This window comes from Prunus mume, linkage group LG2 (assembly GCF_029339155.1).
Source record: "Prunus mume cultivar Tortuosa linkage group LG2, ASM2933915v1, whole genome shotgun sequence".
In the NCBI taxonomy this organism is placed as follows: Eukaryota; Viridiplantae; Streptophyta; class Magnoliopsida; order Rosales; family Rosaceae; genus Prunus; species Prunus mume.
The window spans coordinates 26,813,461-26,826,021 of NC_142699.1; the positions used below are offsets into that span (position 1 = coordinate 26,813,461).

Below are 12,561 nucleotides of genomic sequence, written 5' to 3' on the forward strand. Positions count from 1 at the left end.
AAGGGAGATGTAAAAGACATTTACACCCAGAGTTGTCGGAAGTTGCTCCAATGGTGGGGTGTAGATGAATGCAAATATAGCATTTGGCCCAAAAATGAGTTTTTTTTTAATTAAAAAAAAGGACATTTAAAGCATCACCAATAGCAGAAAATGAGGGGAGGAGTGTATTTTCGGAGGTGTAAATACACTTTTACATCCCCTTTACACATTTGGGGAGTGTATATGCATTTTTTACTCCAATAAGGAAGCTGTAAATTTTTACTCCAATAGAGAAGATGTAAATCCAAAGACGCATTTTGAGAATCAAGCTATTGGTTGGGTTTGTATAGAATGAATCCTGGTCGTCCACTTTGAAAGAAGAAATCACAGCCACTAGATTTTGTAGGTGTTGGAATTTGTTTCCAAATTGAATCAACTATGAGCCCACCACAAGACTTTGTATGACGAGTATTCTGCAATTGCGCGTGCTGGGCGAGTTAGAAGTGTGATTCAGCTTTAATCCTCTATCCTCTCTCCTCCTTTCTAAGTGGTGAGGCTCGTTCCAAAGGTGTAAAAACAGATGTAAACATAGAACTTTTTTTGCATCTCCGACATCAAATGCAATTTTACAACCTTTTACATACTCTCACTGTAGGAGTTTCCAGGCAAGAAAGATGTATATTTAGCATACATTTGGATTTACATGTGACCATTGGTGATGCTCTTACATATGATTTTACATTCTCATTTGATGGGCCCCACATGTTGAAAAGAAGGAGAAATAATGCAAAAGTGGTGGGCTCCAAGCATATAAAAGGTGAAATCGCTACCAAAATACCAGAAATATCATTTTGTTTCAACTTGATATAAAATCACTTCATTTCATTTCATTTCATTTCATTTCCTTTTTACATCTCTAATTTACATCTATTCTATTAGAGGAAAAACAACATTTAAATCTTCCAGAGGTGAAATAGAGATGTAAATGTGGCTTTACACCTCCAATTTACACATCTTGCAATGGAGATGCTTTTATTGGAGCAAAAATCACATTTACATTCACTTTACATTTACATCCTCTAGAAGTGTAAAGTGAATGTAAAAGTAGCTTTACACACCATCATTATAGATACTCTTATAGGTTTAGAATTCAAACAGTCCCATAAACTACCAAACCTTGCATAGCTTCCTAGTAGTCACAATCCACATAACTTTGCCATTCTTTGTTGTGCCTTAGTTTCTCAGAGGACTTTTAGCAAATATTTCCCATCATAGCTGTAACATCTCACATCGATCAACAGAGAGGGGTTGATATGTCTTATATGTACATGCTCACCTCCATCTAGCATGAGACCTTTTGGGAGCTTACTAGCTTCTGAGTCATGAGAACTCCGAAGTTAAGCGAGTTTGAGCTAGAACAATCATAGGATGGGTGACCTACTGAGAAGTTGCTCGTGAGTTCTCAGAAATAAAACCTTGAGGGCAGGGGCCCCAAAGCGGACAATATCGTGCCATGACATAGCCAATCTGGGATGTGACATAATGGTATCAGAGCCACTCTGCCGTGTGATGCGAGTGTGCCGACGAGGACGTCGGGCCCTTAAGGGGGGTGGATTGTAACATCCCACATCGACTAACGGAGAATGGGTGATGTGCCTTATATGTACATGTCCACCTCCATCTAGCATGAGGCCTTTTGGGAGCTCACTGGCTTCGGAGTCATGAGAACTCCGAAGTTAAGCGAGTTTGAGCTAGATCAATCCCAGAATAGGTGACCCACTGAGAAGTTGCTCATGAGTTCCCACAGGATAGGTGACCCACTGGGAGGTTGCTCATGAGTTCCCAGAAACAAAACTGTGAGGGCAGGGGGCCCAAAGTGGACAATAGCGTGTTACGATCCGGGATGTGACAATAGCATACCTTACTCAAGATGGAACATGTAGCAAAAAGGACAAGTAGGGACAATAGCCTCCTGGTCAATCGTATACGATCATCAAAATCGGAGTCGCTAACACCCATTTTGAGTTGCCTCACTCGTTCTCAAGTGAAATATGTTGAAAATTGAATGTGTATTTTATCATCAAACATTTCATAAATAAAAGAAATTAAGATGAAATTTGTTTCTGTTGTGATCAAGGAAATCACCAATGTTCTACTTAATGGGTGTTTGCATTCCCAGTATAATGGCATTATTTTGGAGAAGCTGTTTATATGTTTAAGATGAGAAACCTCTTCCTTGTAAATTCCTTTAATATGATTATGAGTTTGAGTAAAAGGTCATATTTAGTGATGTGCACTTGTATTGCAATGGGGGCCTCCTATCCATCTAACTTGATTTGAGGAAAATTTTAGGTAAATCTAAAATTTTTGATGACTTCTTGAAACCCCATAGGGAAGAGTACTTCAATGGTATAGGTCAAATCCTTCCCAAATCTTTTTGAATGTTTCCAACTTATCCCAAAAGCATTCTCTCCAAAGCTTTTATAGTTCAAAACTTCGGAAAATTTTGTACATGATTTGCCCTTGAGAGGTGACATATCTTTATGCTAATAAATTAGAAGTACATTAGATTCAGAAGTATCAAAATGAGATGAAATTCTTATAAATTTTTGTAAGCACTAAATAAGTATACATGTGGAAGACTTTTACAAGGCCGGAAATGATTGAGACCTAAACTAGAGTCCCTCCCGTCACATATTCAGTGAAGGCCAAAGCTACTAGACCTAACATGGCCAACCTTCCATTCAATAACTCAGCATCGGACGTCATTATCCCATCTGATTTCGACTCCACACTCACGCCTTTAAACAAAGGAATCAAAGATGCCACTGACAGCAAAATACTAGTGCCAACGAACAACGTCACTCCACCGTCGGATATCTGGGCAAACAGATCCTGTCCCTTGAATAGCTCCACTGCGAGGGCTGAAACAAACCCCACCATTGCAAGCCTGCCGTTGATTCTCTCCGGGGCTGGCCCACTGAATGCAAGCAAGTCCGAAAATTTTGTGCTAACCTGCCATAAAGAAAGAAAATATGTGTCACCTCTTGAATGCCATTTTCCACGATTAAAATAACTATTTAGTTATATTCTTTTTCTTCTTTTGTTAAAGAGTTAATTAATTTACAGTCAAACAACATAACATATGAGACAATTTAACGATATAATAATTCTCGAACTGCAGATGTTAGACAACTACCTTTGTAGGAAAAGGTGTATTAGATGGTGGAGGATTTTTTGATGCATTTGTTACTGTAGATGGTTGCTCCTTCTTACCATCCTAAAAATGAGATATAAATCAGACATAGTTTAATTAGTATAATTAATTTATAACTTATAAGCACTATAGTTGAAGATGCAAATAAATCAAAAGATAAACACACAATTAGTATAATGTTAGACAAAGCTAGAGAGACTTGTTATAATTAATTACCTTGGCCATTGAGCGTACCTTCATGTTAGGGTACCTATGCAGAGCAGGCACTGAAAATGGACCAACTGATTTGTTATTTCTGGCTCCATAAGCCACCAAGTTATTAGCTAGGAATATTGATTGCATGGAAGATGATGCTGCCATTGTATTTGTATCTGTATTTCTTAAACACTAAAAATGGACCCACTTAGGAAATTGATGCTGCAGCAAAGATTTGAGTAGAAGCTATTTGGAGATGTTTGTGCTTGAGATCTTGATATCAAAGTTGTATCCCTTGACTGCCTTTTTATAGTGTAATGGCCCTAGCGCGGGGAAGCTCTTGAGCGGTGTACAATTTGGCACCACATCTCTTATTTGCTCTGTGAGTGCCATGAGGACTAATAACGTTGAGAGAATCAGTAGACTCTAAGGAATATACAACTCGTTACATGAAAGTTTCTCTCAGCCTAAAAAAGAGACGTGGTTGTATTCTGAGGTCACATTTAATTTGGTCAAGGTGTTGAACACTTTTTTTAAATCTTTTGGGTAGGAGGAGCGATGTTTCACGGGGCCACGAGTACTTTGAAGCCTTCAGCTAGAGGACAATTGCACTACACCACGGATCATTTGCTTCATTTTCGTCAGAAAGGATTTTTTTTTTTTTTTTATATGTCGACAAAGTAAAAAGAAAATATTATTTTGTTGTCGTCGACCTTGCATAGCTGGCTAGGAGGAGAGCTTTGTGGGTATTTATCCTCGTCTTTGTCCATGGTAGTGATGAGGGACGTGGCTCCCCAACGTACCAGTCAGTGACTCAGTTCTTTTATCGTTTCAGTGTGTAGCTAGGCACAGTTGCATTACATGCAACACAGAAGGAATCTTAGCTGCATTACTATTCTATTGAATGTGTATTTTAACAAATATAATAATTTTTTGAAACATCAAGCGTACGCATTTGATAAATAAGCAGAAAATGGAATGATATATATATATATATATATATTTTCTTTCGGTAAACACAAGAAGAACTTCGTATATTTCTGGTGAGGAAAATGCTTAGGTTGGTGGCATTTGGGTGCATGACCAATTTCTACAATAACTTACCACATACATATAGGCGGGTATTCGTAGGATTTTTTTTTTTCTAGACCATTTCCAATTCAAAAGGTAACATACTCAAATTTTGCATTTCAAAACGAAATTATTCGTTTATACACAATCTCTCTGTTCATCCTAATTTGGGATCAATTCTATATTGTACAAATTTAGTTTCAGGCGTGCCACTATTGGTACTAGAAAGCCCAATAGAAATAGTGTGATTTAGACCGGAAATAATGTGGATGTCTTGCGAGACTTGAGAAATCTTAATTTCTCTTCAAGCTATTGTGCTACAAGTGGGGAATTAGCTTTGGTTGATTCTTTTCTATGTCTAGTTTGTTAAGGACTTCAATATTTCCAGTTATGCGATTATAAACTCAAAGAAAGCAAAGTGCTAATGTGGAAATTAGACGAAACTAATTGCTTCAAATACTTATGAAACTGTGTCTAAAGGACATTACAAACTAAAAAGAAAGAAAACAAGTTCGATCGGACTAAAATACAACTAAATGAAAAGGAATCGGATTGAAAAAACTTCAATTTGGACTGCCTGAAATGAAATATAATGAAACTAAACAATCATAGTTAGGGCTTATTTTCAACAAGAAATCATACCAACCAAAGAATAAGGCAGAGCAAATAAACAAGAGATTTCTCAAAAGTTGTCAACTGGAAATTAAAGAGTGAAACAAGAGCGGAACCAGGAATCTTTCAACGAATAGGCTAGCTAAAGTTATTAGCTTAAAATCTAATGCTCTTTTTTTGTACTTATAGTTTCTATAATTTCTCTGAAAATAAAAGTATACATTAAATCATATAAATCATGCTACTTAATTGTAACAGATGATATGATGATTGTTAAAGTCATGAGTGTTTATTAAAGGATTATGTTTCTTAACTGAGCAAACAAATTAAATATATATAAAATGATTATAGGCCTACAAAGTTGAGTGGATAATATAGATTACTAGGCTACATTTGAGTGGATTACTAAGCTTTTATAAAATGAATGATACTACAATACATATAGTATATTTTGATTTTTTTAAGGCTACCTGGCCTTGAGCCCATGGTAGCCTTGTTGTTAGTTCTGCCAATGGAGTGAAAGCAAGAAGGGTGTTGAGAAACTTGAGACCAAGTTGATCAAGTTTGAAATCTGTCTGAGAGATTGAGTGTGTCTCCTTCCAACCTCAATTTTTTGATAATATAGTGACACTTGATGGCATAGTGACATCAGGAGAAGTGAATTGGCTTCGGAATGATGAAGATAAACAAAATATCCGATAGTTTGGGTAACACTGAAGAGCATTTAATGCTTCGCTTAATCTTATCTTTGCCTGCTAAACCCACGTGAAGAAATGGAGGCAAGATCCTTTCTGATAATTTCGACCCACTCCCACGTGGCCACCGCTTGGATTTCTATTGGGTATTTAAATCTGCACCGCCCAATCCTTTCCTTTTGAAAACAAAGCTCCGAGCCTAATTTTGTCCTTGATCTCCTTTTATACGGCATGTTTACTTACCAGCAATGTTTATGAGGAGAAATGAAATAGGATAAAAAGAACATGAATCAGATCAATTAGGAGAGGATAATTGATTCGATTCCCATTCTTGGAAATATTTGATTAAGTATTTTTCGATAGAACCTGTGTATTAAATAATTCCTTATATGTAAATAAACACATGGAAATACATGAATGTAAAGCTTATTATCAGTGACTATTGTTTTGTTTTTGGAATAATCAGTAACCATTGTAAACATATTTTTGTGCTGATAAATTAAGAGTATATTAGATTCTGAAGTATCAAAATGTGATGAAATTCTTATAAGCATTTGTAAACACTAAATAAGTATACAAGTGAAAGACTTTTACAAGGCATATTAAGCCAAAAAAAAACACCGGAAATGATTGAGATCTAGACTAGAGTCCCTCCCTTCACATACTCAGTGAAGACCAAAGCTACCAGACCTAACATGGCCAGCCTTCCATTCAACAGCTCAGCATCAGAGGTCATGATCCCATCTGATCTGGACTCCACGCTCACCCCTTTAAACAGAGGAATCAAGGATGCCACAGAGAGCAAAATACTAGTGGCAACGAACAACGAGACTCCACCGTTGGATATCTGAGCAAACACATCTTGGCCATTGTATAGTTCCACTGCCAGAGCTGAGACAAACCCTACCATTGCAAGCCTGCCGTTGATTCTCTCTGGGGCTGGCCCACTGAAGGCAAACAAGTCCGATAACTTGGCGCTAACCTGCCATATATATTGAACTTCGTTAGTGTAGTTAAATTATATATTGTGATTGTGAATATACACACATGTAGATTAGTAAAACTACCTTGGGAGGAGGAGAAGAAGGAGAAGGTGGAGGAACTTTTGATGCATTTGTTACTGTAGATGGTTGCTTCTTCTGACCATCCTACAAATGGGAGATGAATTAGACAAAGTTGAATTAATATCATTAATACACATGCATTATAGCTAGAGACTTATGAATATATATACCCTGGCCATCGAGCTTACCCTCATCATGTGAGGGTAGCTATGCAGAGTTGGTGCAACAAGGTGGCTCACTCCAACAGATTTGTTCTTTCCAGCTCCATAAGCAACGGAGCTAGCAAGAAATATTGATTGCATGGAAGATGATGATGCAGCCATTGTATTTGTGTATATGCTTCTCAATTAAACACTAATAAATCAGAGAGAATAGATTTGAAAGCTTTGCTTGTTTATTGATCTTGTGTATTATAAATTTGTATGCCTTGAGTGGCTTTTTATAGCTAGTGGGGGAAGTTCTTTGATTTGAACGGTGTATAGTTTGGCACCACGTCACTATTTGCTTTCCCACTAATGATGGGCCGCGTATGGAAAATAGTTTAGCAATAGTCCTGTCTGTCTATCTCTCATCCTCTTCTATAACTCACAGGGTATGAGAAGAGTCGACATACTCAAAGAAATATACACCGTCACATATAAGTTTTTCTCAACACATAACGTAGCTGCAGGATTTACCGCATGTTACTAGTCGGTGTGGTCATGTCAATTTGTCAAGGCTCTACACCTTTTTAAAAAAAAAACAAAAATCATTTGAGCAGGAGGACCGATGCCTCACAGGGCCACGAGTATTTTAGTAGATCTTTTTGGCTTATATTTTCATGAGAAAGAAAAACAATAGATGATTGCATATATATACTTGTGGGCATGTTTTTGTTGTGTTGTCCATACATCGATCATACACGGTGGTACGAGGGACGTGGCTCCCCAAACACACTACAACGTCCCAGTCAGTGATTTCATGAGGTCCCTTTTGTTCCAGGTATTCACTTTTTTCATCCTTGTAATGTGGCTGATAGCTTGGCACTTGCATGTGCGCAACACAAGGACTCTTACGTTACGTGTATATTCTTCTGTTTCTGTATGTGAATTTGACGCTGCATCTCTCTTACGTGTATATTATTACTAATAGAATAAATTAGATACTAACCCTAAAATTCAACCATTCATTGAGAAAAATCTATGTGATGGGTGGGTCACCTGATTTCTTGAGACGCATTGTTTGACCTTTCTCAATACCCATACTACCCCCAACAATATCCGTTTGTTTTTTGACAAGAAATTATGCTATACGCAACTATTGAATCTGTATTTTAACGATATAATATTTCTTTGAAACATCCAACGTTTGATAAATAAGCAGAAGATGGAATGATCTTTTTTCTATTTTTTAATTTTTTAGTAAAGACAAGATGGAATTTGTTATATTTATGGTTAGGAAAAAATGCTAGGATTGGAATCATCTACATCCCAATATTTGGAATCAACAAATGAACTCTTAATCATTCCTACATATTTGGACAAATGCCTATATATATGCCCCGTATGATGGTATTATTTATAAGAAGAATCTCGGAGGAGAAGAAATTGACATATTTTTACGAGGGTTAATTACATTTTTTAATTAAGCAAATTGACAGAATTGAGAGATTGGATTGGATTTGCTAACTAATGCTAATACAATGACGAAATTGGGAAGATTAAAATTACGGTGACCAAATTTGATTTCGAGCCAAACCTCAGTGACCAAAAATATAATTAACCCTTCTTACAATGCAACAAGCGGTTGAGACCAAAATTTGTAAATTGAGAGATGCCACACCGGCCGGTTCACATTTTTTAGGTGTTCTTATTTTCACCGATTATGATGGGCCGAAACAAGTATGACATTTCCTAATTGTAAATTTTTTCTTGAGTGACGCTATTGTCCTCAGCTATTTTATGATAAATAGATCCATTTCCTTTTCCACGTAGTAAAACTGCCAAATGACTCAAATTCTCTACAATTCTACGTACTCTGACTTGGGAGATAGTTATAATTAGGTCCATAGCACACCAGTACTCTTTGCATGGCCCTTGCTGTCTCTATGTATGTGGATATCATTCATTTCTATGTGTGCATATTAGGTTAAGTTTGGAGTAACCAAACTCACATGGGAGATCCCTCTACTTTAAATTTAACCTATTAGTCATCTGGCAAAACATGTTTTTCTTCTTATTATTGATGTGGTGGCATCAACATTGTTCGGTTCTTGACATAGACAAATTTGCTGTCAAATTAAGAGTATATTAAGGGTATAACCATTGTTAACATATCTTTATTCTTATAAGCACTTGTAAATACTAAATAAGTGTACATGTGAAAGACTTTTACAAGGCATATGAAGCCCAAAAAAAAAAAAACATGTGTGAAAGCCTTTTACAAGGCATTTAGCACCGGAAATCATTGAGACCTAGACTAGAGTCCCTCCCTTCACATACTCAGTGAAGACAAAAGCTACCAGACCTAACATGGCCAGCCTTCCATTCAACAGCTCAGCATCAGAGGTCATGATCCCATCTGATCTGGACTCCACGCTCGCCCCTTTAAACAGAGGAACCAAGGATGCCACAGAGAGCAAAATACTAGTGGCAACGAACAACGTGACTCCACCGTTGGATATCTGAGCAAACACATCTTGGCCATTGTATAGTTCTAATGCCAGAGCCGAGACAAACCCCACCATTGCAAGCCTGCCGTTGATCCTCACCTTGGATAGCTCTACTGCCACAACAGGGGAAATAAGCTTTACTAAAGGAGAAATATCAACTGGTAGCTCTACCTCTACGCCCCAGCAAGGATACCCTCCCAACAAAATAGGAGACCATCAGAAACCAAAGACAGAGGATGTTTGGTCCCACATTAGCATGATAAGAATGTTTGTCATAAAACAGAGGATGTTTTTAGTAATAAGCTTTATTGGCCTTCTTCAACTAGAAAGTGTTTAGTGTCTAGTGTTTAGGCTTATTGGCCTCCTTCCTATTTTTGGCTTATTGGCCCTTATCACTAGCTTGATTACAAATAGAAAGCTTAATGCCTATTTATAGAGGGAACAAACCAAGTAGTAAAATCGGTTATTCTAGTAAACCGACATTAACTTGTAATTCCAGCCACATATTGTAGCTTCAATTAAGTTAGTGACTAGTGTTTAGGGAATACATCCACCGACTTTGCATAAATTATTCTAGAAAATTCTCTGCTAGCTTGTAGAAGTCTCCACCAAATGTGCATTATTTTTCAACAACTTATAAGCTGGTTCAAGACTTTTCAACCTTAATCACTTCAGAGTGATAGACACGAAATAAACTACTTGTAGAATAAGTTATGATCGAAGACGATAAACTTGACTTCAAGTCATTACATTAATGGAAGAGGGTCCATGCATTTGGGGAACCAAGACTTCTTTCATGTTAAGACTGACACTAATTATGAATTTTACGAGGTTCAACATATTTGTATCACCGCATTTCAAATATTTGTTCGAGAAGATGGAAGACATTTGATCAAGACCTTATATTCAACTGTTCTTCCTGTGGATATTGAGGCTTGTGGTCGATTCATGCTCGCGTTTGGCTTCACTCCATAAGTTCTCTTCACATTTCTTGTGTTTTCATCAATAACATTAATTTGCCAGAGCTGAAACAAACCCCACCATTGCAAGCCTGCCGTTGATTCTCTCCGGCGCTGGCCCACTGAGTGCGAGCAAGTCTGCAAATTTTGTGCTAGCCTGCCATAAATAAAACAATCTATGTCACCATATTCATGAACTTGTTTGTACACTAGTTATATAGAAATTGGTTCCTGATTGCCTGTGAGAGATGTCATGCTTTCTGCCTAATATCTAACATGTTATTTTGTTAAGTTTCAAAATTAAGCGACGTTTATTAGCCCGGTTAATTAATAGCCAGATAACATAACATGTCAACTATACCTTGGAAGGAAGAGGTGCAAGAATCGGTGGGCTTTTTGATGCATCTGTTACTGTACACGGTTGCTCCTTCTGACCATCCTACAAATGAAAGATAATCAGACAGTTCAATTAGTATGCCCTATAGATGAAGTCTGATGAAGATGCACATAAATCAAAAGAAAAGCACGTAATATAACAAAGCTAGAGAGACTTGTTATAATTAATTACCTTGGCCACCTTCGATCGTACCCTCATGTGGGAGTACATATGCAGAGCAGGCACGGAAATAAGGTGGTTGACTCGAACTGATTTGCTTTTCCCCTCTCCATGAGCCACCGAGTTATTAGCTACGAATATTGATTGCATGGAAGCTGATGCAGCAATTGTATGTATTTGTAAATTGTAGAGAGACTCCAATTCCAATATAAGCCCATACAACTGATATCCCCTAGACACAAACCCATCTATCTATATAACTACGTTGAAAACCCAAATTCAAATTTAAATGACCAGTAGGATATAAGAGGTCGTAGTATTTCTATGTTTTTACATCGTTGCCACTAAACTTCATATTTTATTTATAATTTATTTCAAGCATTTCATTAACTGCCATAATTGTAATTAATATACTCCCTATTAATAGCATATCAATCACCCCATTTCTTTTAGTTGTCATTCCCTCTCACATCTCGCCCCCTAAAATTGCAAACAAACAAAAAAATTCTGTAAATTACATATCCAATAATGTACCTATGAAAAATATAATATAAATATATACATATAAAATATAGGTATATTATTTACCCAAAAAAAAGTCAGTTACTTTGTAATTGCGTATATTTTTCATAATTAAAAATAGGTACACAATAATTTATATAAAATATAGGTACATTATTTGAAGAGGAAAGATAGGTACATTATTAGAGGAAAAAAATTGGTAAGTTATTTGGAGAGAGAAAATAGGTTCATTTAAAAAAATTACGTTTGATAAAACAAATAATAGGTACTTTATTCAGAGAAAAAAGGCTATATTATTTATAGTAAAAAATAGGTACATTATTTAGATAAATAATAGGTACTTTATTCGTAGTAGGTATATTATTCAAATGGTAGGTACATTGGATGACATATAATACCTAAATCCTAATAGTAAGTACATTAAAATTAATGTAGGTATATTGGAATAGATAATTATGTACACTTTTCATACTAGGTAAATTATATTTTTCATAAAACAGATAGGTACATTATTTTTTCAACATAATTAGTATGTACAGTTTTATTCATAAACAATTATAAAGTGGATTATTAGTCATGTATAATTCATAAAAAGAAAATAACATAAACATTTTATTAAACAAACCAATTACCCAAATTTGAATTTATTGTTAATTTTTTTTTAAAATGTTCCAAAATTAATTCCTACATCTATTACAACCATTTGGAGATATTTCCAAATTCAACATCTGTCATTATATACAATCCAATTAAAAACTGTTTCCATATTGATTCCTACATTAATATACAAAATGCAATAATGGCTTAGTTGGGGGTATTTTTGGAATCTGAAAAGTACAATAAATCAGATTTTATGCTTAATTAGGTATCTTGCTGAGTTGGATCCTAGTCATGGGTTTTTACTTATACAAATTGGGTATTATTTATAGGAACAAAAAGTGAAGGATTTTAGGTATGACAAATTGAATTTAAAGGGTGTAAGCCAAATTTACTATAAATTGTATATATACTTCTTAAACAAACAGAGAGTAGAGATAAAAG

At 36.0% G+C, this 12,561-nt stretch overlaps 3 protein-coding genes across 5 annotated transcripts; all 3 read right to left on the minus strand.

The window, feature by feature from the left end:
- Positions 1-2,557: 2,557 nt before the first annotated feature.
- LOC103323986 (early light-induced protein 1, chloroplastic-like) lies at positions 2,558-3,691 on the minus strand. Of its 3 annotated transcripts, none has more exons than XM_008226016.2 (3): positions 3,431-3,680; positions 3,179-3,259; positions 2,558-2,994 (listed from the first exon to the last, which is right to left on the minus strand). In XM_008226016.2, the coding sequence occupies exons 1-3, from the start codon at positions 3,554-3,556 to the stop codon at positions 2,650-2,652; spliced, it is 552 nt and encodes a 183-aa protein (XP_008224238.2). In that variant the 5' UTR covers positions 3,557-3,680; the 3' UTR covers positions 2,558-2,649. The 3 variants fall into 3 exon arrangements, with proteins under 3 accessions (XP_008224238.2, XP_008224237.2, XP_088903464.1); XM_008226015.3 differs by having other exon boundaries at positions 3,413-3,680; XM_089047338.1 differs by lacking the exon at positions 3,179-3,259 and having other exon boundaries at positions 3,413-3,691.
- Positions 3,692-6,292: 2,601 nt separating this feature from the next.
- LOC103323985 (early light-induced protein 2, chloroplastic-like) lies at positions 6,293-7,256 on the minus strand. The gene is made up of 3 exons (XM_008226014.2): positions 7,004-7,256; positions 6,837-6,917; positions 6,293-6,751 (listed from the first exon to the last, which is right to left on the minus strand). Exons 1-3 carry the CDS (start codon positions 7,154-7,156, stop codon positions 6,407-6,409), a joined length of 579 nt encoding a protein of 192 aa, XP_008224236.1. The 5' UTR covers positions 7,157-7,256; the 3' UTR covers positions 6,293-6,406.
- A 1,919-nt stretch (positions 7,257-9,175) lies between these two features.
- Positions 9,176-11,179, minus strand: LOC107880381 (early light-induced protein 2, chloroplastic-like). Its single transcript, XM_089046971.1, has 4 exons — positions 11,011-11,179; positions 10,804-10,881; positions 10,535-10,599; positions 9,176-9,565 (listed from the first exon to the last, which is right to left on the minus strand). Exons 1-4 carry the CDS (start codon positions 11,146-11,148, stop codon positions 9,286-9,288), a joined length of 561 nt encoding a protein of 186 aa, XP_088903097.1. The 5' UTR covers positions 11,149-11,179; the 3' UTR covers positions 9,176-9,285.
- Between the last annotated feature and the right edge of the window lie 1,382 nt (positions 11,180-12,561).